Source organism: Neofelis nebulosa, chromosome 6, assembly GCF_028018385.1.
Source record: "Neofelis nebulosa isolate mNeoNeb1 chromosome 6, mNeoNeb1.pri, whole genome shotgun sequence".
Classification (NCBI taxonomy): Eukaryota; Metazoa; Chordata; class Mammalia; order Carnivora; family Felidae; genus Neofelis; species Neofelis nebulosa.
Window position 1 is genome coordinate 119,348,913 of NC_080787.1, and position 27,271 is coordinate 119,376,183.

At 36.3% G+C, this 27,271-nt stretch overlaps 1 protein-coding gene across 12 annotated transcripts in view; it reads right to left on the bottom strand.

Moving 5' to 3' along the window:
- The window catches only part of PTPRK (protein tyrosine phosphatase receptor type K), a 566,426-nt gene that overhangs the window by 349,267 nt on the left and 189,888 nt on the right, over nucleotides 1–27,271 (bottom strand). For all 12 annotated transcript variants that reach the window (XM_058735205.1, XM_058735208.1, XM_058735206.1 and 9 more), the window contains exon 3: nucleotides 6,906–7,177. In XM_058735205.1, coding sequence (XP_058591188.1) covers nucleotides 6,906–7,177 — 272 coding nt within the window. The remainder of the gene's footprint in view (nucleotides 1–6,905; nucleotides 7,178–27,271) is intronic.

A 27,271-nucleotide genomic window follows, 5' to 3' on the forward strand; every position in this document is an offset into this window, starting at 1 on the left:
TATACAAGATGATAAGCCAGGTCATTTATAATGCTTGTAAATAAAGAGGTTCTAGATGTAATATATATCTAATGCTATGGACTTAATTGTGTCATTCCCCAAACCCCCTTTCATGTTGAAGCCCAAATCCTTAATGTCACTGTACTTGTACAGATAGGGCTTTTGGGAGTTAATTAAGGTTAAATAAGGTCATAAGGGACCCTAATCTGATAGGACTGGTGCCTTTACAGGAAGGGAAAGAAAAGCTATCTATCTCTTTCCAACATGTGAGGACATAGTGAGAAGGTGGCCATCTACAAGCCGGGAGGGGAGCTCTCACCAAGAGCCAAAGAAGCCAGCACCTTGATATTTAGACTTCCCAGAATACGAGAAATAAATTTCTGTTGCTTAAGCCGCCCAGTCTGTAGTACTTTGTGATGACAGCCAAGCAAACTAATACATCTAGGAAAGAAAAATCTTGCCACCCTTCTTTCTTCAGTGGGACTGTACATGGTTGAATGAGTACTAGTATAAACTGGAAACATTCCAAGAGCTCTTTTCCTCACTCTTTGAACGGATGGTTCATGAGCATGCTCCTACTTCAGCCCCATCCCCAAAGATCAATCTTTTAGAGACTTTTTATTTAAGTAAACAGTCACTTGGTTTAAATCCTAATCTTCTTAGATCCAAAGTCAGCAGTATCTCTGGAGTGTAACAATCATTCTATTGCCAAAATATCAGCACAATACATGTTAACATAAAGCTTTAAAAAGGAGACAAAAAACCAGAAAATCCCATGCCTGTCCAATTCTTACATTTTTTTCAAGCCAACAGAAAATGTTAAGAAGAAAATGGGTTACAAAAGTCCAGTGTTTGTTTCTCAGCAAATTAGGGAGCAAAAAAGAAGAAAAAAAGACACACTCTGCTATATTATCACTTTCCAATTTCTGACCAAACCCCTGTAGTTTTCATCACGCATCATTTTTGTGATTAATGATGTGCACCCAGTTAATGGAAAACAGCAGATTAGGTTTCCACTAATAGTGTTGGAAGTTATGTCTGTCTGCTTCATTTGGTAACAACCTCACTGTTCAGTAAGAAACTAATGGATGTAATCCCAGAGCAGAACTGAATTTTATGCATACAAGACAGGTCAGATTTCCAGACTGGAAAAAATTACACTTTTAGAGGTGTGCTGATCTTCAGTTGAAATTTAACACTGAGATAATGCCTCATAATGTTTTGGGTGTTTTTTCCTTCTTTTTACTTCTGTTTAGTGATCAATTTGAAATCTTACAGCACTCAGTTGAGGCCTATAAACATAGGTAGAATTAGCAACTTGTAACCACAGCAAATTAAAAAATACATATAATATGAAACTTTGTATAATTAGTATACTGAGCCGAAAAGACATTTATTGCTCTGAAGACACAGGTAAGAAAAAATTCCTTATATATGAGTATATCACTGCAATGCTTATATCATAAGCAAAATTATGTTTGCCTGTTCGCTTTCACTATATAAAGTGTTGGCTCCAAATAACTGCAGTTTAAGAAAAACAATGTGGTACAGTGAAAAGCATACTAATCTAAAAATACAGGAATCAAGAGACAAGGATTAAAGTCCCATTTATGCCTCAAATTACTTTGGAAACAAACTTATCTTTTGTTTTCATTTTCCCCACTATATTTTACATTTATCTCTCTTAAGTCATTTAACAAATACTATATTGTCTCAAGTTTTATCTCTGTGTATTTCACATTTCCCATCTGGACTAGGCCCCTTAAGGACAGACCCCACATCTGATTTACATTTTTATTTCCTCTAGTCCCCAGCTAGAATGTAAGCTTCCGGAGAAAAGGGACTTTGCCTGTATGTCCCCAGGGGTTAGCATGGTGTGACCTCATGTTAATAAGCTGTCAAATAAGTAGACATTTTAATAAAAACAAAACATGAAAAGAATAACACTAAGGAGGAGGAATGAATCGGCAGAGCACAGAGGATTCTTAGGGCAGTGAAAATCCTCTGCATGATGCTACAGTGACAGATAGATGTCATTATACACTTGTCTAAACTCCTAGAATGTATGGCACCAGGAATGAACCCTAAAATAAAATTAACAATGGACTTTGAGTGATTACTTCGTGTCAGTATGGGTTTAGCCACTGAAGTGAGTGTACCACTCTGGTGGGGGATGGTGAGAATGGGGGAAGCTATAGCATGTGTGGGGACAAGGGGTATATGAGAAATCTCTGTACCTTCCTCTCTTAAAAAAATTAAGTCTTGAGAAAAGAAAAAGAAAAAGAAGAAAAGGAAAAAGAAAACGGAAAAGAAAAAGAAAAAGAGCGTGCTTTCAAAACAGAAGGAAATGCTGGGCACATATGAAATCCAATATAGAGCTCACAAATGTTTCATTTTCCCATCATGTTTATCTATCTTTTGGCAAACACATACTCTGTGTCAGACACTTTCCTATATATATAATATATATTGTATATATTCACTCGCCTAATACAGCGACCCAATAAATAGATAGGTATTGTTGTCATCCTCATGTTTCAGAGAAGGAAATTATAGCCAAAGAAATTAAGGAATAGATTTAAGGCTGTATAACTGCTAAGGCACAGAGTCAAGATTCACCCAGGAAGAACTGGCTCCAAAGTCTATGAGCCTATACTGATCTTTGAGGTAACCAAAATTCATAATTTCACCTTTATTTCATAATTTCATACGTATAATTTATTTTTCCTTTCTCAAATAAGAGTTTGCGTTTCTTAGGGTTAAAACCTGGTATCTTCTCATTATTAAATAGCCCACAGCATAATCAATCTCCTGTTCAGGCATCTTCTATGTAGGCGTCTGGCAATATGGAATTTCTAGGAAGGGTGAAATCACACGGAAGACATACTACGTCTGTTTCAGATTTTTACTTCAACAGAAAAAAGGAAAAGAGAAGGGCCAGCTTGTAGAGAGGTTTTTTTGTTTGTTTGTTTTACCTCACTTCCAGGAGTATGATTTTTATATAAATATTATCCTATACTAATTAAGGTAGTAGCATTCTGGAGCAATTTTCTTTTTGATTGTCGTTGATGAAGTTGATGATAAGGAGTATATTGGAGGGATAATCAGATAGCGAATGGATTAGGCCAATAAGAGATAGGATTCTCCACTAGAAATACAAAAGAAAAGGGAATTTTAAAAATCAGGAGGTTAAAAACTTCCTCTTTAAGAAGTTCTGGAAAGTGTAAAATTGAAGTTTAATAAACTGTGGAATGAGGAAGAACAGTTTTTTTTTTGTTTTGTTTTGTTTTTTAAATTTTTTTTTTCAACATTTTTTATTTATTTTTGGGACAGAGAGAGACAGAGCATGAACGGGGGAGGGGCAGAGAGAGAGGGAGACACAGAATCGGAAACAGGCTCCAGGCTCCGAGCCATCAGCCCAGAGCCTGACGCGGGGCTCGAATTCACGGCCCGCGAGATCGTGACCTGGCTGAAGTCGGACGCTTAACCGACTGCGCCACCCAGGCGCCCCAGGAAGAACAGTTTCTATGCATATCATAACTCTACTCAATCTAGAGTCTAGGGAAAAAAAAATATATATGCAGTGTTTCTTTAAGAATTAAAGAAACATAGCACATAGTACAATGCAATGGCTTGCAACATAGCACAATGCAATGGCTACATTTTAATTTTTAAAAATCCAAAAAGATTCTACGTTAAGCAATAATCAAAAGTTTTTCATGCTATTTCCTAATAGCAAAAATGCTACATAAAGAGTTTACGTTGTGCTGGTTGTTTCTAATAACCTAGTGTACAGGTACAACTAGGTATCTAAATGACAGAATCGATGAAATCATCAATCAAGTAATTTATTGAGCACTAAGCACATGAATAAAAATTATTCTACTCTGTTTTTTGCTGTCATTGATTGTGAAGTTTTGCAGGTTAAGGAAAACAGATGTGGAAGAAACATAATCACTTAAGTAGTGATCTATTGCTCAAATTTCAATCTGCAAGAAAGAAGCGTTTACCTATAAATTCCAAGTTATGTAGCAATCTTTTTCTCTGACAAGAGCTCTCCAGAAAGATCTCACTGGCCAGGCTGGAACTTCCACAGGCACTTTTTGCATAGCTTGCTTAAAATAACCTCAGGAGCTTTGTCATGCAAAGAAGACTGAACAAAAGAAGCATCCAGTTCTCGATTGTGTAACTCCACATTAAAATTAACCTTGCAGAAATGGTGCCATAAGAAAATGTTACCAGTATCAAGGACTCAAAGGCAGATCTTGCAAAAAATAAGAAAAGGTAATTATATGTATACTATTTCTCAGTTGTGAAGGAACATTAGCATGATACCTAGATATATTATTTGTTGAATTTATCAAAATCCACTTTTATGTTTTCCTTTAAAGATATAACTAACAATTTGATTCCTTAGAGAACAATCTATATAGATAGCAAATAGCAAACACTGTTGAATACAGGCTGGCTGACTCCAGAAACCAAATTTTTGACAATTTCACTAATTTGTTATTTGGGCTTAAATTTATTTTAAGAAGGCTGAATCCGTTGACAGTTCTATTTGGCTAAATCAGCTTTTTCTTTTCAGTGTTAAGCTCCAATGACAGTTTCTAGTGAAGTCAGTGTAATGGCAATGCGTTGTGAAGGTGACCCAGCCAATGACGACCCACTGTTATCAGAGATGAGCCCACTGATCTTGCTGCTAGTGAGTTAGCATCAATTTCATACACTTTCAGCCATGCACCTCCCACATGCAGCCCTCCTAGAGCTATGGGCCCTGGAAAAGCAGAGAGCTCTCCTAGACCAAAGAACATCCTTCAGTTCAGGAATAACGGAATCAACTAGTACCTGATGAAAATCCATTGAAATTCCAATAGACACATAAATTTGAACAAAGAACCTTACCTGTGGAACCATACCTAGGAAGTAAGAGGCTTTTTAATAAAATAGAAAAATCAACACACGACAAAGCAATTAAAACAAGGTATTGTGTTCCCTCCCCCAAGAATAAAGACAAGTTTAACCTGAACGTTTAACCTGAATTTAAAAATGTTCATTTTTAAAAAGCAGAAATGAAACTGTTCTTAGCTTATAAATGACTCACGGATCAAAATAAAATATACTATCTATCTATATGTATATATGTATATCTATGTGTAGATAAGTTTAAATCTAAACTTATAAGTTTAGAAGTTTAAATCTAAAGACCTAACATAAAAGTAAACTTTCAAGAGTTGGTTTTCTGTATCCAGGGGCAGGTTCCCCAGCTATTGAAAATATAGGGTTCTCATGAAACTTTTCATAAACCTAAACAGGATAAAGTAAAGAAGCCATTACCACTAATTTATATGGAAAAAATTTTGAGTGTTCCCAGACCCAAAAATAATCTCTTAGCCTTTTCAGATACCTTCGGACACATCTTGTTAACAGATGTACTAAATAAATTCAGATAAAGAACAGATGCTCACAGACACAGTTCAAAGATATGGTGGCTTGATGCTAAGATGCTAGGAAGGAGCTTGGTGGGGCCCCTCACGCAGCTGGGTGGTGTGCTGCTTCCATAATGGCTAGCTGCAAAAACAAAGTCTGAGTGCTATTTTAATTTTTCATCTTTTTTCATAAAAACGGAAATCTAGGGCACCTGGGTTGCTCAGTCAGTTAAGTGTCTAACTACTGATTTCAGCTCAGGTCATGATCTCCTAGTCCTGAGATTGAGAGACTGAGCTGTATATGGGGCTCCACACTAAGCGTAGAGCCTGATTATAATTCTCTCTTTTTCCCTCTGCCCCTTCCTTGCTCATGTGTGTGCCCACACTCTACCTCTCAAAAAAGTAAATAAAAATAAACAAAAAATGTTTAATAAAAATAGGGCGTCTGGGTGGTTTAGTTGGTTAAGTGTCTGACTCTTGATTTCAGGTTATGATCTCACCATTGATGAGAAGGAGCCCCACATCAGCCTCCATGATGACCCTGTGGAGCTTGCTTGGGATTCTCTCTCTCCCTCTTGCTCTCTGCCCCTCCCCCACTCACACTTTCTCCTTCTCTCTCTCAAAAATAAAATAAACTTTAAAAAGTAAAAATAATTAAAAAAAATAAAAATAAGCCACTCCTGTTCTTTTTTTTTTTTTTTTTTTTAAAGGCAGAAATCCTCTTTGGATTTCTTTTGGTTATCATAATGGTTTACTAAAACTCTACTTTAGTAAAAACAAGGTGGCATAAGGCAATGTTTCAAAAAGTAGGGGAAATCTACTGAACCTAATGGAGAAGATTACCGAACAACTCTCCAAACTGGTAAATGATCTTTTTTTTTGTTAAACCATATAAAATCAGCCTCACAACACATGAAGTAGATATTGATATCATTTGTTACCTGGTTTAATCATAATTAAATTAAGTATTTCTGGCAGAAAAAAAAAAAAGACATGTGGACTTTTCTTTTTTGTGTTTGCTTATTTTTAAACTCCATGTAACTGACAAAAATGTAAACAATTATTCAAAACGCCCCCCCCTTAGATGACATAATTCATGAAACACTATTTTATGTATTTTCTTAAATGTTGTTGTCAGGAAGTCAGCAAACCAATCCAGTTTGAATAGTGCACTCAAATCAAAAAGACTTTTTCTTCCTGAACAGACACATGGAAGTATGCGTTAATAAGTAGTTCGCTGCCAAACAACCAACACGTTTTGACACTAAAACTACGTTTTTTTCTGTATGTGGAAATGCTCTCTCTACTTTGAAGGTTTTGTGCCAATGTATTTCAACATTTCCTCAAGAATAGGGCTAGAGGAGGGCGAAAGAGATCATCTCTTATTCCAATGAGCTAGTGCTTTTCTCTAAGTATTACATACACAGTGAGAGCCAATGACATTAAAGCATAAACCAGGAAAGGTCAGATGATTACCTGATATTCATTGGGCCAAAAGGTGCTCACTGCTAGTTCAGCCCGAAGCCAATCTCTACCCGTGAATCCAGTCACATTCCAAATTGGATTGGCAAGAGGTCCTTTATTCACCCTAACTAATATGTTCAAAGTGCCAGGATTCAACCCCTTCTGGCTATATAACAGGTAACTGAAATCAATACAGTGAGTGTCGTTCTCCTTCATTGTAGGCAGCTGAAGTCGGGCTTTTTCTCCAGGGTCATGATCTGAAGAGTCCACTATCATATAGGAACCTGAAATGACATTACATATAATAAAGCTAAATAGACATGTAAGCAAAAGGGAATATCTAATAACAGAAGAAATACTAAAAATAATACCAATCTATTTTGAGCATTAAATTTAATTCGGAAAGACTGGCTTCCAGAATGGATCCATAGAAAGATATCAAACACGTAAGTAGGTGAATTCAATTTTTAGTAACAGACATTGTTCAAAGTACATAATATGCATTAATTCATTACTCTTTGAAACAGCCTGTTCATAAATTACTAAACTGAGGTACATTTAGTAGCTTATCAAAGTCAAATAGACTAGGTAGAGCCTGATTCAAATCCAGATCCCACCGTAAAAGTCTCCAGTCTTACTAAAAAAGATCTTTTATTACTAAACAAGCAAACGAACAAGAGGAATACCTTACTGGCCTGGTTTACATAGGGGGTACAGGCTTCCTTCTCCCTATCATAACACCATTGCAAAGAGATGGGTTAACTTAGAGTGCAGACAAAATTACTTCTGATTGCAGATTCCCAGATCATCATTTATAAAAGTGGGGTTTTTGCAACGTACTAACCGCATTGAACTTAAGTTCAGGGAATAAGGATACTTTGCAGTGTAAATCTAAGGACAGAAGTTGAAAATGTCAAATGTTTAGATCTGAGAATCCGACACATAGTGGATTTGCCTACTTGGAGCCTTGCCCACCAAGCGTTCAGCTAATCACCATTGCTCTTGGCCCCAATTCTGCCATAGTCCCTGCATATGCTCCCTAGAGCAGAAAGAAACCTGGCTTGAAAATACTAGTCTAAGTCCACTCCCTTTAATTTAATAAATGTTTATTGGTTGTCTGTAGCAGGGAGGTACAGGGCATAAGGAGCCCCAACATCACAGTTCCCCCCTCAAAAACAGTCTTAGCACTAAGTATAAAAATGGGTCTTATACATCAGCTGCTACTACTAGTAGTCCAAGGACCTCTGCAGAAAAAACACCAGTTGTTTTTTTTTTCATGTCACTGTGGATTTTAACTATTATACCTATCACCAAAATGGAAATATACCTATTTGTCACACTTCAGGTAGAACACAAATGTTATTATAATTTTTCCCCTAGGATTTCATTTTAACCAGAACATATTAGGTGTAGTGTTACAGAATCCAGTATTAAAAGGATGACACTTGGACCTTTCTTCCTGACCAATCAACCCTGTTTCCTCTCCTAAAATACAGTAATTTTTACATAACACACCAAATGCTCATTGACTACCAGTCTAACTAGTTCAATTAACTCCAAAAGCAAGTTCAAATCATGGTAGGTAAGAGGACTTTTTACTACCTAAGAAACCAAAATTTCAAATCTGACCAATTGCCATTCTAGAGTTCAGAACTCTTGTAAAGATTTCACATGATGACACTATCAGTTATCAGGCAAAGTATGGAATAAGCTTACGCTAGTGACAGTAACTGACATTACTTTCACTACATTTTTCTCAGTTTTCATTTTCTTTCATAACCTGGAAATCCTTTTAATTTTTCTTCCTGATTCTCACAGATTGCATGCACATTAACAGAATAAATTGGTCATGTATATTTTTGGAGAAATTATGTCCTTTTTTTTTTTTTTTTAACAGGATATCCTGGATCCCAACCCAATTTATATAAGCAGGATGTTTCTATTCTTGGTTATACTCACATTCTGAGGTCGATGCCTGATCTGCCAAGATGTCTTTCAGATTCACCATAAGCAGAGCAGATTACTAATCACTTTTAACTAAAACCAGGCATGAGATCTTAGATAAGTTATTTAATGTTTTGGGGCTTCAGCTTCTTCACAAACATGTGACCTACTTCTCCAATGCTAGATCAGTTTTGTTTTTTTTTTCCCCAGTGACATATGATGGCAGTAGTAGATTTAAATTATTTTACAAGTCTTCATCAATTATGCCTCCTGATTGTCAATTTCTTTTTTTATTTAAAAAAATTTTTTTTAAGTTTATTTATTTTTGACAGAGTACGAGCATGAGCTGAAGAGGTGCAGATAGAGAGAGAGGGAGACACAGAATCCGAAGCAGGCTCCAGGCTCCGAGCTGTCAGCACAGAGCCTGATGTGGGGCTCTAACTCACCAACTGTGAGATCATGACCTGGGCCCAAGTTGGACGCTTAACCAACTGAGCCACCCAGGCACCCCTGATTGTCAATTTCAAAGTAGCACTCTCTAAATGACTTACAGGCTTTCAAATCATTATTTCCTTCCATTATAAAATAAGCTTTGGCATAAAATATGCTTTGTCATACATCTTAATTACATAGTGTGATATTTACCATTAAGACCATTTAGAAATTTTTACCCAGCTGCACTTTTAAGCTATGAAAATGTTCTTATTAAGGAAATGGGATGAGCGCAGTATATTAATTTATAGGAATTACCAATTGATCATTAGAAAAGACAAAAGTCACAAAATAAAAGTTTGTTCAAACTATTCAAGCATTTCAAGACAAGTTAATTTTTTTTTTCAGTGCTGATATTTCATTTCCATAGAATGTTCTTGCTAAATGGGCTTCTTACAATGCTACCTGACTACTGCTACATTTTCTGAGTGTTATGAAATAATATGTGTTTATTGCACAGTTCCAGAAAGGAAGAAGCAAGCAATAACACCAAAAAGCCAATCAAATACTTCTGCCAAGTGATTTCATACAGTGGCAATTTACCCAGCAGGTACCATGGAGGTAACTGCCTATTTGACATAAGAGTTACTTCCATCATCCCAAACATATAGAACACAATGCTATTCTTATCAACTCCTAAAAATTACTTCTACAGTCTCCCAGAATAACTGGCTGCAACACTTAGCTTCAGAATATTCTATAACATGCATTTTCCTCATTCTTTATGTCCTAATTTAAGCTTATTTACTATAGTTCTGTCACCAGCTAACTAATCCCTCAGGTTTCTAATAAGCATTCAGTTCTATTTAGTTGTGATTTAACTATCTCCAGACTTAATAATGAAACATCTGTGTCATACATATATTATGTACTAAATTTTAATTGATGTAATTTCTTTAACGTGGCCTTACAAATATTCCTTACATTCTCTTGAGCAACGGAATTCTCAAATATATCATTTAAGACATAAAAGAAAAACTAAGCTTATAATAATATTCTTTTTATGTGTAACTTTTTTGGAGAGCATTTTGACAATGAGAATCAAAAACCTTAAAAGCGATAGATCCCCTCTGCTGGTGATGACAAATAGAAGAATGTAAATTAGATAAACAATTTGTTTATGTACAAAAATATAGTTTTTAAAAAAAGATATCCATCTCATCATTATATTATTTAAAAAAGAAAAACAGGGGCACCTCACTGGCTCAGTCAGTAGAGCACACGACTCTTGACGCCCGTTGGGTGTGGACATTACTTGAAAAAATCTTTTAAAAACTTAAAATAAATACAATAGAGAAAACAAAAGTATTTTAAACATCCAATAACAGGCAATTTGTAAAATTATGGTAAATCAGTTTGATGAATAATTATGCAGTAATTAAAAACAAATTACTAAAACCACTGGATGGAAGATGTTCACAATATGCTAAGTAAAATAGGCAATTATAAAACATTATAATCATTTAAAATATATATATATGTAAAATAAATACAATTGTGTATGTGTATGTGTTCATTTATGTACACATAAACATGCACATATGACTGGAACAAAAGAAAATATAGCAAGTAGTTAACTATATTATCAAGGGGAGCTATAAATGTCTTGTTTTCTTGTTTTTATGTACATTCACTGAATGTTCTATAATGAACATGCATTAGACTTGTACTTTACAAAAAGAAAGAGAGACTATGTGAATGCTATCTTACCTAAGTAACATCAAATAAACAATGAGAAATATTTAGGAAACAAACATAGCTATTTGCCTTTCAAAAATAAATCCTATTTGCATCCTACAGATTAACAGCACCTTGGCTTTCAAGAAAACACAATACAAATATCAGAAACTTCTTACCTCAATTCATTAAAGGAGGGCAGTGAGTACTTACACTAAATGCAGTCTTTACTTAAAAGAATAACCAAAAAAAAAAGTCCCATTTTCCTAAATGCCATAGTCTAATATCTGGATGAATAAATAATGCACTATGAATTTTATATATTAATGAAAATTTTATCTTTGAGATACATGTCCAGGAATAGCATTAACTGAAAAAAATATAATAAATGATAAATAGGTTTCTATACTTCATCCAGAACTCCATTATATCCTTTAGTAGACTAACATAATATTTTATTAAGTCAATTCTTATTCAAAATCCAGTGAATGTGCCCTATTAATTAGATTGAGAGAGGGGTGCCTGGGTGGCTCAGTCGGTTGAGCATCTGACTTCGGCTTGGGTCATGACCTCACAGTTCATGAATTTGAGCCCTGCGTTGGGCTCTGTGCTGACAGCTCAGAGCCTGGATCCTGCTTCAGATTCTCTATCTCCCTCCCTCTCTCTCTGCCCCTCTCCTGCTCACGCTCTGTCTCTGTCTCTCAAAAATAAATAAAATGTTAAAAAAAATTTTTTTAAAGAGTTTTAAACTGAGAGAGAAATGTCCACTTCTCTGGTTGGTACTGACAACCTTCCATGAACTTGCCCCCAAGTACCTTTGCCAATTTACCTCCTACAACTTCTCACCAGGTACCTTCTCCAATCTGACAGAGCTCTCACTATTTTCTCCCCATACCATGCCAGTTTTCTTCTCCAGAAGAAGAAGGCTCATGCCTCTGTAAGAAAGTGTCCCCTCCTCCCAACCCCTTGCCAATTCTGGCCCATTGACCTTCCTCAGCCCCCAGTGCATGTTTAGCTCTTCCTGTCTTGAAGCTTTCTGATACACAGTCTGCCTTTCTAGTTGTGGCCCTTAATTATGGACTGCGTTTGTACAAATTTTAAATAATTTATATAGATATTGTTTATCTCCCTCAGATGAGGGATAGAAAGCTAATTTATTCAGAGTCCCATCAGAAGAGAGAAGCCACATAGAAAATGTAAACAGCAAAAGTATACGATAACAAGTATAAACTATGAGATGCAGAAACCCTAAAGGTGTAAAGAGAAGCCTAAAGAGTAACCACAATACCCAAGGAAGGAAAAAAATGTGGAAAAGGGAGGGAGTTTGCTCAGAATCAGATCCCCTTAAAGAAGACGTAGTTTTGCAGCATAATGGATGGCGAAGAAGTTTGCCGGGTCACTCAGGCCAGAGCTAGCACCCAAGCAGGACACACTCCCATGCATCAGGGTGGCATGAGGTCAGGGGTGTGTTGTGTGCATGTTGGGAGGGCCACAGCAAGGTCACCAGGCCAGGGCTGGGGCCACAAGCACACAGAGACTGCGTGCCCTGTGCACATCACAGGGAAACTGCCAGCTATTCAGTATTAGCATGAAAAAAACGAAAATAGAAGCACAATTCAAACAAGAGTTAAAACACCTTCCTGCTAAAATCCCTTCGGGACCGGCTACCAACAAACTACCAAACACTGTGTGACAAACTACATAGAGCAACACTGCACTAGCTATTAAGGAGAAATGCTTAAGTGGTCAAGCTCCACTATCACAGCGCAGATATTAAAGGGTGGATTCAGAGCTGCAAAAGCAACAAATTGAAAATGGGCACAGCGTCGAACAAGGGCCTTATATGTAGTAGAAGTTCAATAAATACTTGCTAGTAGGTTATTTGGATGAATGAATAAAGGAGAGAGAGACACAGACAAGCTCTCAAAATATAACAACATATAACTGCTGAGACAGTACCAGTTTTACCTTTATGTGAGAGAAATTATCAGAAGATGTCAAAACAGCAGCAAAAATGAAACAAACAACTGAAACTGGTTTATGCTGTTTCCAGACAGAATCATTTGATGAAAGAGTATAATGTTTTGGAAGGACGCACTTAACATTTTTATGAGAACCACTCTTGTGTATATGAAAAACTCTCAAATAAAACAAAGGTCCTCAAATGTTTTAGTCTCGGGACCCCTTTTACACTCTTAAAAATTATTCAGGACATCAAAAAGCTTTTGTTTCTGTGAGCTCTACCTGTCAATATTGACCATATGAGAAATTCAAATTACGAAGTCTCAAAAAAGATTATTAATTCTTTTAGGATTAACAATAACAAATCCATTATATGTTAACCTAAATAACATGTTTTTATGAAAATTACTGTATTTTTCAAAACAAAAAAAAAATAGTATGTAGAGAGCGCTGTTTTACATTTTTGCAAATCTCCTTCCTGTCTGACTTAATAGAAGACAGCTTCATTCTTGTTTTTAATTCTCCATTCAATCTGTTGTAATATCAGCTATCATGTAGCTTCTGGGAAATTCTACCATACACTCATGAGAAAACGAGAGACAAAAAAAGGGAAAACAATATCTTAGTGCTATTATGCCAATAGTTTTGAGCATGTTGATCCATAAAAGGGTCTTAGGGACCCTGGACCCATGCAGAGAGACAATATATATTAATATACACAATTCTTTTTATCTTTATGCTCTAAAGAGAATATTATCAGTGCTTTTATTTATATTGAGTCTACTTCACTCATCCAGTCTCTTCAGGGTATAAAGATGTACTAAATGAAATGAAAGTTTTTCCTGGAATGATAGATGGCTGGAGAATGAAAATCAAAAATGCTGAATTTTTGTACACCAATATAAAGGGTGTATTAGTCAGGTGTCATCAGAGAAACACAACCAACAGGACACGCGCACACGCGCGCGCGCGCACGCACACACACACACACACACACACACACACACAGATTACATGGAATTGGTTCACATGATTATGCAGGCTAAGTGACCCAGACCAAGGATAACCAAGGACATAGTTCCAGTTGAAGTCCAAAGACTTAATATTCTACCCTAATAAGAATTGTTGTGTGTTCTGAAGACCATCATTCTGAATAGCTACCAAAGCACCAACACAATGTGCAAAAGTTCTTTCTTGGCACTGAGTGAGATTTTCCTAGTAGAAACAAACAACAGGCCGGAAACTGTTGGTGTGGAAAAACCAGAGACACTATACGGTAATATAGTTCTATGCCCAGCCAGTTTAAGAAGCAGTAATCAGGATATCTGGGAAGAGAGAAGAGTGACAACTGAAACTGTGTTTTGGGGGTCCCAGCCCATCCAGGATGATGGTTTTCTTTGTGGTAAAATTAATGTCTCTTACGCATTTCTGTTGCTATTCCCATTGTGCTAAAGACAGTACCATTGCCCTATTTTTCGATGTTTCAGCTTCTCGTTACCTTTTTTCAAGCTTCTTCCCACCCCGTGTTTCTTCATCTGATTAGGTGGCAACATAATATACCAAGTGACTAAAACTAAGAACCTAGGAATCAGTTTGATTTTTTCCCCTTCCTTTACTTGCCTCTTGTAACCCACTAGTAATTTCTACCCTCTCTACTTCCAATCTATTTCCTCAATCCATCCATGTCCCTTCATCTTCAGTAGTTTATCAAACTCCTATCATCTCTCAGGAGGATGACTAGAACCACTCCTAATAGATTTCCACACTAGCAGCCCTACAATAGTTTTCTACAGACAATCTGCTTAATTTTTTTCAAAACATACAATTGATCTTTTTCATCTCTACATTGCAATGAGAAGCAAATCCAAACTCTGTACTCAAGCCTATCAGCTTCAATATAATCTGGCCTCTGCCTTCCTCTCTCACATTATCTCCTACCCCTTTCTTCCCTAACTCAACATGCTCCAGATATAGTGGGCTTCCTTCTGCCCATCAAAAATACAATCTTATGACTGTCTCAGGTTGGAATACTCTCTACTCCACTGGATTATTTTCATCGTTCAGGTCTTATTTCTAACATTTATTGGTGAAGCACTCCTTTGTCTGTTAACCAAAGTAGTTCCTTCTAAGATTCTTTCTAATGTGTATTCTTTGTTATTTCCTTCACAGCACTTGCAACTTACTGTTTATTTGTTTACTTGAGTGAAAAACTGCACAAAAAAATCAGTTTTCATGTATCTTATTCATCTAAGAATCTAGAACAGTATCTGGAGCATTCAGTGTGAAGCTGAAAGATTTTTATGACAAAATCCGACCACTATTTATTAGTGTTTCCTGTTCTGCATATCCATAGCCCTTCAATAATGCTCTCCTATCTACCAAATACACAATATCTACCTGTGCATCTCCTCAGCCCTAGTGTAAACTTCTAAAGATCAGAAACTTTTTTTTCCACCTAGGACCTAAAAGAGGGATTTTTTGCACCTGTAAACTTTTGGTGAATTCATCTGAAAGCAAACGATAAATAAAGAATCTCAAAAATGGTAACTGTATTGGTTTTATTTCAAATATTAAACAAAAGGAAAAAAAATCGTGGAAACTGAAATGACTTTAAACGATATTCTCAGGGACAACTGGGTTGCTCAGTCGCTTAAGCAGCTGGCTCTGGATTTCACCTTGGGTCATGATTTCATGGTTCATGAGATGGAGCCCCATGTGGGGCTCTGTGCCGATGGCATGAAGCATGTTTAGGATTCTCTGCCGCCCCCCCCCCCCGCCCACTGCCCTTCCCCTGCTTTCTCTCTCTTTCTCTCAAAATAAATAAATAAACATTAAAAAAAAACCAACAGTGGTCTCAATCTTAATTCCTGAAAAGATTCCACCATTTTGGTAAGGTTGAGATAGGTGCCCTCACTTTTTTGCATGGTCTATTATTAATTCCACAAACTTCTACATTCTGTCTTAAGATTATGCCTCTCTTCTAATGGAGCTCACTCCCTATATCATATAGTTTGTTTCTAAAAGACAGACTGAGACACCCATTATAAAATGTCAGTGTGGGAAAAGTAAACTTGTCCCTCAGATTCCAATACACAGGACTGAACTTGCATCTTAGCAGAATTCTTTTTCCAACAACTTTTCTTTCCCTAAAATGTGCCTTCCATTGTCTTGGCAAAATATAAAACCGCTTCATCCACATTGTGCAGGAATAAAATTTCTTCTAATCCCTGAGAGTAACGGCTTTGTATTTGTTCTAGGTATCCAACTGAGATTCGAATCTAGAACAGCTTCTAAAACTTTCAGACACCACGAAACACTAAAAAGGTTTCACATAAAATTAGCACAACAGTTACCCTTCTTGGGAGACTAGCCTCCTCAGGGAGTTTATCAGCTACATGGTCAGGAGTTACAGACTGGACTAAACACTGTGCTATAGTTGAACCTCCATCCCCTACATCTTAGAAAGTAGAAGCGTGAATCTACCTGGCCCCTACTTTGACCACCAAAATTTTCATTTTCCTCTGTATGACACAGAAAACCTGTGCAGTATGATTATTAGAAGTGTTAATTTATATCATCTGCCTCAGCTTTAGAAAAGGCTGATTTTTCAATCCGCTGTGCTTTTCTCTCCAGGGTCTTTCAAGACTCCAGTTTTCCCTACCTCCAGCCCATCTATTGAACTTTTAACTTTTCTCTGTCTTAGTTTCCTTATCTTGAAATCCTTCAATCCTGGAGCTCCACTCTCCGGACTAAATGAGATTGTCTCCAAGACATGCCAAAGAACGCTGATTAAGCAGGTCCTTAATATTTGTTCCTTCGGAGATATTCATTCCTTTCTCCATCAGACAGTAGACAAAACCAAACTGGAAAATGTAGGTAAAGAACATTTTCAAAGGTAAAAAATGAGGTAAGAATGTTAAGGAGTAGTATACTCAAAATCTTCTAATTCAGAGGCACTTAACCTTTCTCAACCCTTCTGTAAATTTACCACCTACTAATCCCTTTTGTCCCAGTGGGTCAACTCTTCCCTTCCAGCTCTTTCCTTCTATGCCTCTCTAACCTTCCTTTCTAACTTTCCTTTTTTTTCCCTGAAATCTCATGTAAATCTAGAACATTCTCCCTAGAAACACACATACCCCTTTAACTGACAACCGAAAAGGACCATAGAGCTAAGTTTAAGATCTCCTGTTCTAAGATTTGTCCAATTTCTGAAATCCTGGCACTCCTCCCATGGCTCTCACCCTACATAGCTTTTATGTTATGTGGTAATGAGATGTTTTAAGAAGCAGTTGCTAAAATGAAAAGCAACTTCAGAAAGAATAATCAGAGTTACATTACCCCAAAAAGTAAGGAAGTCTTTGTCCTGTATCCAATTTTGTAACCATCACTTGCCTTTTCAAGGGAACCCAAATTGGAAAGAACAGTGAAAGGTAAGAGAAGGTTGTATAGCCTGCTGTCTCTGGAAACTGCCTAAAGATTAAATATCATACTATCAATTCCAAGTTTTTGTCTGGCTATACTATAACCCTGTTAGTAATAGAAGGCTAGAACTCAAGGTCAGTACAGAATGAGTGTACAGTGCTCTATATTTCCATATAAATAGATATTTCCAAGGTCAATATACTCCACTCCATAATCTCAGTATGTGTGAAGGTACCAAAACTTTATTTTAATATATTGGATGAATCGGCTTTATTTTCCCTCAACATTAATAAGAGATAACAACTACTATTGAATAAACAATTGGCAAGTAATGGTCAATTACAGAAGAACTAAGGTTGAGCAGAGTTTCTCAACTGAGTTTTCAGGTTCAAGGAGAATCAAGCTATAAGAGCAGCTTAACTGGCAAACCAAGGAGTTGCTTCCTTTATCAAACTACAAGGACCACTAAAGTTCCTAACTATAATTAAAGATGCTTTGTAAAAAGCCCAAAAGTAAAGAATAACATATATTCCACTGTCATCCATAAAAAAGCATATTCCTAGCTACAAAATGGTTAAGAATTCAGGCTCTGAAGTCAGAGACCTGATTCCACAGCCTGGCTCTGACATTCCCCACCCCAACCATCCACCTCTCCTCTATCATTTTACTGATGAGAATCTGAGGCCCAGAAGAGATGAGTATTTTAGATATAACAAAAATACTGTTTGAGAAGATTGTTGTGGGGATTATAGAAATGGGAAATAGCAAAGTAAAAACATGTTTTTACTTTTTTGTTGTTTACAAAGTATTATCTGAACCAAAAATCTGTCTACTTGTTTTTGAAAATAGTGCCTGTCTTAGAACCCAAGACAAAGGAAAAGAAAACCGAAAGAGAATGAGAGGATAAAATCTGAGAAAAAGTAAGAAACTGAGTACACAGAAATGAAGAAGAGAGTCCAAGTGAGAGGAGAAAAAGACAAACTGTTTACACTTTAAAATCTAAGATATGGAAAGATAAGAAAAAAGAGGGAAGAACAGAAAGACAAAGTGTTTACACTTTAAAATATAAGATATGGAAAGATAAGAAAAAAAGAGGGAAGAGCAGGGTGGTAGGGTTTATATTTATTTTCTATCTCCCCAAGTAGCTTTGTAAACTATCCAAATATGATGAAAATCAACTGAGGCCTAGGAACTAAAAAGGTAAAAGAGAATGGTTTCATCACCTCAAATGTAGAGATTGGTGGTTTTGGTCACAAGATGGTTAATCATCTATAATTCAAGAATTTAATATAAAATAAAACAACACGAGACCCGTTAATTAATTATTGGCTCTCCTGAGCCTGCATTAATTTAAGGTAGCTTTAGTGGAATTAGGGGTTCCCAACACTAGAGCAAAGTATAATACTGGATCCTATCACTGTACTTTAGGATAAGCTATTCTGTCTCTGATCCAGCTGTTATTAAAAACAAACAAACAGGCGCCTGGGTGGCGCAGTCGGTTAAGCGTCCGACTTCAGCCGGGTCACGATCTCGCGGTCCGTGAGTTCGAGCCCCGCGTCGGGCTCTGGGCTGACGGCTCGGAGCCTGGAGCCTGCTTCCGACTCTGTGTCTCCCTCTCTCTCTGCCCCTCCCCCGTTCATGCTCTGTCTCTCTCTGTCCCAAAAATAAATTAAAAAAAAAAGTTGGAAAAAAAAAAATTAAAAAAAAAAAATAAAAACAAACAAACAAACAAACAAACAAACACACCTGACTGGTTGTGAAATACCATATTAGCTAATGGTGAGGGGAAACAGCATACAAATTCTTCTCTGACTGTTGCCACACAATTAATTCAACTTCCTCTTGGCAAATATAATCACCCAAGGATGTTCTTCCAACAAAACATTCCTTTTACACACAAGCAGAAAAGCTGCATCATGCAAGTGACCTCCATTCCAAAAGTGCTCTTTTTGCCCTCAGAGCAACTTAGGATTGTACTTGAATGTTTCCATAAATGCTAACTTAAGGCTCAGTGCATGAACACAAACATTGAGAAACTATGTAGAGTTACAGTTCCCACACTAACTTTTTAAAGCTTCTCTCTAGGGTGTACTGTAGAAGCTAAAATAGAAAATAATTTCAGCCACAACAACAGTGGGAACTCTGACCAACAATCAAGCACAGGTGTTTCCCAGCATCCCCCCAAAGACGGAGTGTCTTTCTTTTATGGAAAAGAGAGAATTTTAATAATTCCAAAATTTGGTTTTCAGATCATTCAATTACTAGTGAAATGCACTTTGAGCAAGTTTAAATAACTGGAAACACCTTAAGTACTCAGGATAAGACCAAATTTCTCTACTTTGAGAATAACCAGAAGTAAGAATATGTTTCCAACATGTTTTTTCTTCTAACCATAGTAAAACCATGTATTTCCCTAAGAACTCTTTACATGATTTCAAAAAAGAAAGTGATTTTTTAAAAACAGACCTGCAAGTAGTGAGTAAACTCTGCGAGGACCATGAACTGTCAGTGCTTACTCCAATCATGGTGATCTACAATCCACTAGATGCAGCACAGTTCTATTGGTTGAAGAATCAATTTCATGCCCAGACACAGATAAGGCAATATATCCCATCTGGGACTCAAAATCCTTACATGTAATCCACAGAAATCTTGAAATGCTTGTAAGCATGAACTCACAATTCATAATGCTATAATATGCATTCTTTACTTGTTTTACCCCTTCTTTTTTTGCTTGAAGGCCTGTAGTCTCTTTTTCTTCTCCAGGGAGTTCAATTTCTACCGTCTCCATGAATTCCTATAATTGACCATACAACTTTGTAGGCCATTCACAAATTTCACATATCCTACCTTATAGTGTTATAATGTGTAGAATTTTCCAAACTCAATAGTAAACTTCTTAAGGTCTATTGCCTCTCCTCACGCCTTTCTACATAGTGGTCTGCACATGGCAGGTATTCCGTTAATGGAAAGGGTGCTGGAGTCTAACTGGAATATACTAATTAATAGAACTGAATAAAACTGTAAAAAATATTGAATGTTACCCAACCTTACAGTGAGAAAGATACTGAACATGTAAATTATTATAGTACAGAAGAATGCCAGGTTTAGGAAAGTTAGGTAACTTGCTCAAAACTCAATCCATATCTAATACTAAAACCTTCTGCTTCTATATTATACTGACTATAAAATGAATAAGAAGTTTAGTTTACCAAGAAATAATATAATTCAAATATTTTCAAATTGCATGGAAAACACAGTAAGCAAGAATTTAAAATTCTCTAGTAAATACCATTTTAGTACTTTTCCTTCATGGGGTTTCTTCCACATGGATAAGACATTACACAAACAAGCAAAGCATCAACAAATATATGTCAAGATAAAACTGTGGTAACCTTTATAAAAGAGAGGTTGGCAATGGGATCATATAATATAAAGATATGACCTCATCCAAAAGGCCTGAAGATCTTTCTAGGAAAATGAGCTTTGAGCTGTGATCTGAAGAATGACAGGTACTAGGCTGATGAGAAGAAACAGGCAGTGGAAACCTGTAGGCAAAGGACCTGGAGTGTGGCAGATTATAATTAAATAAGAAGGACTGAAAGTCTGGCTAGTGTGGAGACAATGAGGGAGATGAGAATAGAAATGCAGAAAGCAAAAAAACAAACAAACAAACAAACAAACAAACAAAAAAACCCCAAGAAGGTCTTATGAGCAAAGAGGAGTTTGTCTTTGCATTACATGTTACAGAGAGATATAAAAAAGATTTCAAGTGAGGGAGGTGGAGGTTGCTGTGTTAAGTCAGATTTTGGAAAATCACTCTGGCTACATCCACACAGAATAGATGGGTGATGGGGTATGTGCAGAATGGATAAGGGAGATCAGTTACGAAACACCTGCAGCATTCCAGTATGTATATGTATGTATCTAAAAGTATGGTAGTAGATGAAGGAGATGATGCGAAGCAACCATCTGAAACCTATATAAGATTTAAAAAATCAGCAAGAATTGGTGTTGCATGAGATACAGAAGTAAAGAAGAGACAGGTGCCCAGAACATACAACTATTCTTCTTGCTCATACACCCAAATAGATAGTGGTGGTATTCCTTGGCACAGTGGATAAAGGTCAATTTGGGGGGAAATATCAGCTCAAGTTTTTTATTGTAAACAATTGAATCTACTGTACCATTTTCAGGGAAAAAAAGAATGTTATTAAAAGATATCAGGAAGCCCAAATAATGAATGACGAAGATATACTCTAGTGGACACCCATTGCTGGACACAGACAACATTGCTCCCAGCATCCAGGCTGGGTTCCGTATTTTGCTGCCTCTAGATATCTATGCTTCCACTTTCTGCAGAAGGAAATCTTCAGGGTGCCTCCCTTCTGTAGTTAATAGATTCCAGTCAAAGTCCCTTTGGGTTTTCTGAATGGTGCAGATTTGGTCACCTGTTAATATCATAACTATAAGGATGGTTGGAAAGGTACCTGACTTGCTTCTGAGGCCATGAGAAATAAGGCAAGAAATTCACAAAATATAGGAAAGGCTGCCAAAAAAGAATAACTATCATCCGAGAAAGAAGGGGCATTAATTTTGTTGAGACATACCAGAGAAGATGTCAAGTAGGCAGTTGGATATATGATTCTATATCTCAGAGGAAAGATTGTGGCTATAAACACTTATGAATCATCTGCATGAGGTTTTTTTGGTTTTTATAAACAGTTCAACAAAATCTTAAATACTTCATAAACATAATATAACAGTAAATGTAATTAATCAAATTAATGTCACACCGCACATTACTATGGAACACAAGATACAATAATCTGGTTGCAAATCTTTTTATCACTAATAGGGATAGAAATACTACAGGAAGCAAGGGAGAAATTGATTCTAAACCTCTTATATGGCTAGCTCTGATAACTAAGAATGTTCTTACCATCTTATACTAAAATATTATTTCAATAGCAATTAACACTTTGGGTGATTTCCAAGAACCCACACAGACTCTGTCCGCAGCTGGATGAAAGCCACTTAATCTTGCACCCACAAGTGCACATAACTAGTTTGGGTATCTGGGGTATATTCACCTCTTGACCCTCACTAAACCTATCTTTGAATCTGAACAGCCAGTTCCCGATTTATTTATTTTTTTCCAAATACAAAACCAAAATTCTCTGTTGAGTATGTGTATATTTATTCTGATCAGCATTCAATTTAAAAGACAATGTGTTCCGGAAAATTTTTAAAAATTGACAAGATGCTAAAACAGACATGAGCATCTGGAGGGGCAAAACTGAAACATCATTGTGATTATCCTCTTCGCAGTAGTTTTGGCCTAAAAATGCTTTCTGGAACACAGAAAAGCACATAAATATCCTTCTACAACTGAAAAATGAAAATAAATAAATGAGAATCTAATGATAAGTCCACGGTGACAAGATAGCTGCAGTGACATCTGCCACATGAAGAAATTCACCCTGGTTATCAACCCTGAGCTTCCAGGAAGGACTGGGGGCTAAGGACTTCCTTAGGCTTTGAAAGGTCCTACGTGGGACACCCGTCATACCACATGGCATCTGATTCCTCTTTTACAGGTAGAAATGTCCTCATGATCAATTTCCTTAGGAAAGTGATGGAAAGAGTGGTTTCACCCACTTTTCTAGTCTAACCATTTATCTGGGATGAAATGCAAAGGTCCCAATGACTACTATAACCGCCCTCCTAAGCAAAACCAGACAAGGAGGGTGGTTGTAGGAGAGAGGCAGGCAGAGGAGCTCAGCAGAAGAAAGGTGCAGGAGGCTGAGAAATCTAATTCAACAAACTTAATAGATTTGTTCAGATGACCTACAAGAAGGATAAGATTTCTCCAGTGGTTAGAATTTCCTCCTAAAATAAGTCACTTTGTCTAAGTATAAACTATTTCTTGGTTCTCTTTCAAATCAGTAAAAATAGCTGAGAGTCCATGGGTCAGAAGTGTCAGAGTAAACCCATATGTCTTGTAACATAAACATGGCGACCAGATAGGGTTTCCAGACTTTCATTGTTGATGAACATTTCTTTCAAGCACCAGTCTCACTATGCCGGTTTCCTTAAGGAGTGCTCATTCTAACAGACCCAGCAACTGGGTAAGCATTATTACTTTTACCTTAAAAACTCTAAATGTGCAAGAAAGCATGCTCTGTTAAATCCCTATGGGCATGAAACTGTTTAAGAGTAAAACTCCTGATTCAGTGTTTCTCAAACATGAGTAAAATACCAATCCTGAAAAAGGAATACTTTCTCACAGACCTCAGTGTTAGTTTAAAGTACACACAGATAATTTCTGAGTATTAACTTACTATGATAAGAGTTTATTAATTCAAATGTAAAAAAAAAATCAATAAAATTTAATTAACATTTATTTAGCCTAGTAAATTGTTTTGTGGAATCATTGTTGCACATATAACATTTAATAGTGAAAAATATATACTTATTTGTTTTATACTTTATATTTTGCTTTTGGGTTGGATTCTTTTCATTTTGATCACAATGAAACATCATGTGAGTTATTGTTATTATAATCTTTGTTACTTTTCTTTGATGGTGATTTTCAGCCACTGATCCATACTTTTGATGGGCCAAAAAATGTAATAACGCATTGTAAATTACAATAGGAAAACTTTAAAGCCACTTATTAAAAATTTTTACTGATTATTTATTGTTAACAAGGTTTTTCAAGCTCATACACATAAGTTCAGGAGCTGCACTATATACAGTAAAAAAAAAAAGCGATCAGCTAATATAAATGTCAGTTTGCTTACTATAAGTTTCCTATGCTTATGACATATATTATCTGCCACATAGTACCTAAATTCTCCCATTGCTTTCATCTGTATGAACTACCATTAAACTTTCATTAGTACCCTAAATATGATGCAATTCATACTTTCATTTAGCAAAAATATAACATCAACACAAATGTAAACAATGTCTCTGAATTATTCCCCAATCATCCAGATCATCTTAAATGTGTATATAACTTTTGGACTCCTAAAAATAAAAACATCCAATTTTTAAAATGTTCACAGAACTCTGAGAATATGCCTACAGATGTTCACAGAACTCTGAGAATATGCCTACAGACTTAATAATACTGAACTCAGCCTCAAAGAAAACCTATCATTTACAATACAGGTAACTGTAGACAAGTACCTAAAGGCACACTGGAACAAAATCATGTAGACACAACCCTAAATGTGTTTTCTTGGAAGAAAATCCATAACTGTCTTTAATTTTTCCAAAGAAAAACATATTTTTAAGAAAGGATACTCAGAAGGATTAATCCTCTTAAAATAACCACTGCTTTATATTCTGTGCCATCCTCTTTGACCCCAGCTTTAGAATTTAATACTTACTAGGAAAGGCTTTGCTTCCACATAAGGTAGTAAAGTATGCAGTAAGTAACTAATTTATGTGTTTCTTTTTCAAGCTGGTGCCAGGAAGCTTAGCATCTAATTTGAGGTTCAACCAGAACAACGTAGGACTCAGTGGCTGAAAAATTTAGACTTATTTGCCACGAATTGGATTTTATAATCATATTTGAATTCTTACTTACCAGAAGTCTTTTCCCTTATTTATCTTGGCAATCTGGATAACTATCTTTGAGGTAAGTCACCTCAAATTATTTGTGTAACAATAAAAGGGAAAAGAAAGTACATAAATTAAGTAATACTTGATTAGTAAATGGAGGCAGCGCCCACTGGTTACTAAGACCAAGTTCTCCCTAAGTGTCGACCTCCCCTTGCCAAAAGCCCAAAAGCTAATTCCACATAAAATTGTGAATGGACAGGTTAGGCAACGGTGATTGACCGCTACGCTATATCTAAGAAAAAGTTAAGACCATCTACTGGCGATTTATCTCAATATTTAAAACTAAACATAGTTATGTCAGGAAAAAAAAAGCCCATTATGTAGTGACACCTCTGTTCCCACACCAGCTCATCCTTTGTGAATAGTTTGTGCTGGCTGTAGAATAGGGTATATTGGGGGGCCTGGGTGGCGCAATCGGAAAAGCATCCCGCTCTTGATCTCAGCTCAGGTCATGATCTCACAGTCTGTGAGCTGGAGCCCTGGATCAGGTTCCCTGCTGATGGGCATAGAGCCTGATTAGGATTCTGTCTCTCCTTCTCTCTGTCCCTCCCCTACTTATGCTCATGCTCGCTCGCTTTCTCTCTCTTTCTCAAAATAAATAAATAAACTTTTAAAAAAAGACTAAGGTACATTAAAATGTATTAAAAATTCTAATTTGATCCCCACTTTTAAAAGAAAGTAGGAAATCCATAGAGTAAATACATTTAAAATAGTACAACCGTAAGAAAAAACTGTGTTATAAATTCAAAGGAAACTTTTAAAATCACCTTTTTATTTTAACAAGTTGATTCTAGCAAATTTTCAAAAAAGAAACCTTTTGATTCGAAATCTTCTCATTTTGAATTTTTTTAATTTACCAAAATCTACCTCGATCATCTTTTTCGCTGGTGAAAATTCACAAATATTCCTTTCAGATGTTTTTTAATGTTGGGGCGCCTGGGTGGCTCAGTCAGTTAGGTGGCTGACTTCAACTCAGGTCATGATCTCACAGTTTTTGAGTTCAAGCCCTGCGTCAGGCACTGTGCTGACAACTCAGAGCCTGAAGCCTACTTCAGATTCTGTGTCTCCCTCTCTCTCCCTCTCTGACCCTCCCCTGCTCATGCTCTGTGTTTCTCCCTTACAAACAAACATTAAAAAAAAATTAATTTAAATTTTTTTAATGTTTATTATTATTTTTTTTGGAGAGGGAGAGAAAGAGAAAGAGAGAGTGAGTAGGGGAGGGGCAGACAGAGAGGGAAACACAGAATCTGAAGCAGGCTCCAGGCTCTGAGCTGTCAGCAGAGAGCTTGACACAGGGTTTGAATTCACGAAGCGCAGATCATGACCTGAGCCAAAGTCAGAAGCTTAACCAAATGAGCCACCCAGGTGCCCTACAAATATTCCTTTTAAAATCAGAAATGGAAGCAAGATGTCCCTTATCTTTCCATTGAACACTGTTCTGGATATTCAGGACAGTGCAGTAAGATAGATGATATAAATTTCTATACATATTTTTATATCAGTAGATAGTTTGTTTTCTTTAATAAAGGCAATATGAGGTTTTCTAACATTTAAAGAATAAAAATAAGAAACTAGAAGATGACTGTATTTACATTTTTAAAAAGGTTATTCATATAGGTTAACTATAGTACCGTAAAACTTCTATTAACAAGTCCCCTTAAAATAAAAACTTTTAAATAGAAATTCAGCTGTTAAATGCTTTGTCCAAAAACATTTTATAAATTATGTGAAACATAGTTGTTTGCATTTTTAGCTGCTTGATAAAATATACAAGGGCAAAGTTCTTATTTCTCCCAAGTCCAGCTGAAATAAACAGGACAGATCTTAAGCTAAGAAAAATCTGCAATTTTGTCTATTTTTCTAAGCATATAGTTAAGAGAATGACCTCTAGAGTCAGATCAAACTTGGTTCATTCAAATCTTAGCTCTATCACTTTAAGTGATTTTCACAACTCACTTCCCCTTTTATAGATTTGGGCTCCTTATTTGCAAAAGAAAGGTAACAACATCTACCTTATAGAAATTTTGAGAGGCATACATGGACTGCATTTATCCCTTTAAATGTTTCAAATATCGCATAGAAAAACAATGACAAATTTCTGTGCTTTGGTTTCCTATGTCAAAAATATGTCCTCACTCTTCTCACCCAAAAGGAAGCCCAACTCCCTCTCATGGATCCTCTGTTGCAAACAAGCCAACAACTGTATCTTGATAAACAATCCCAAGGGGAATGTGTTTCTTATGCCA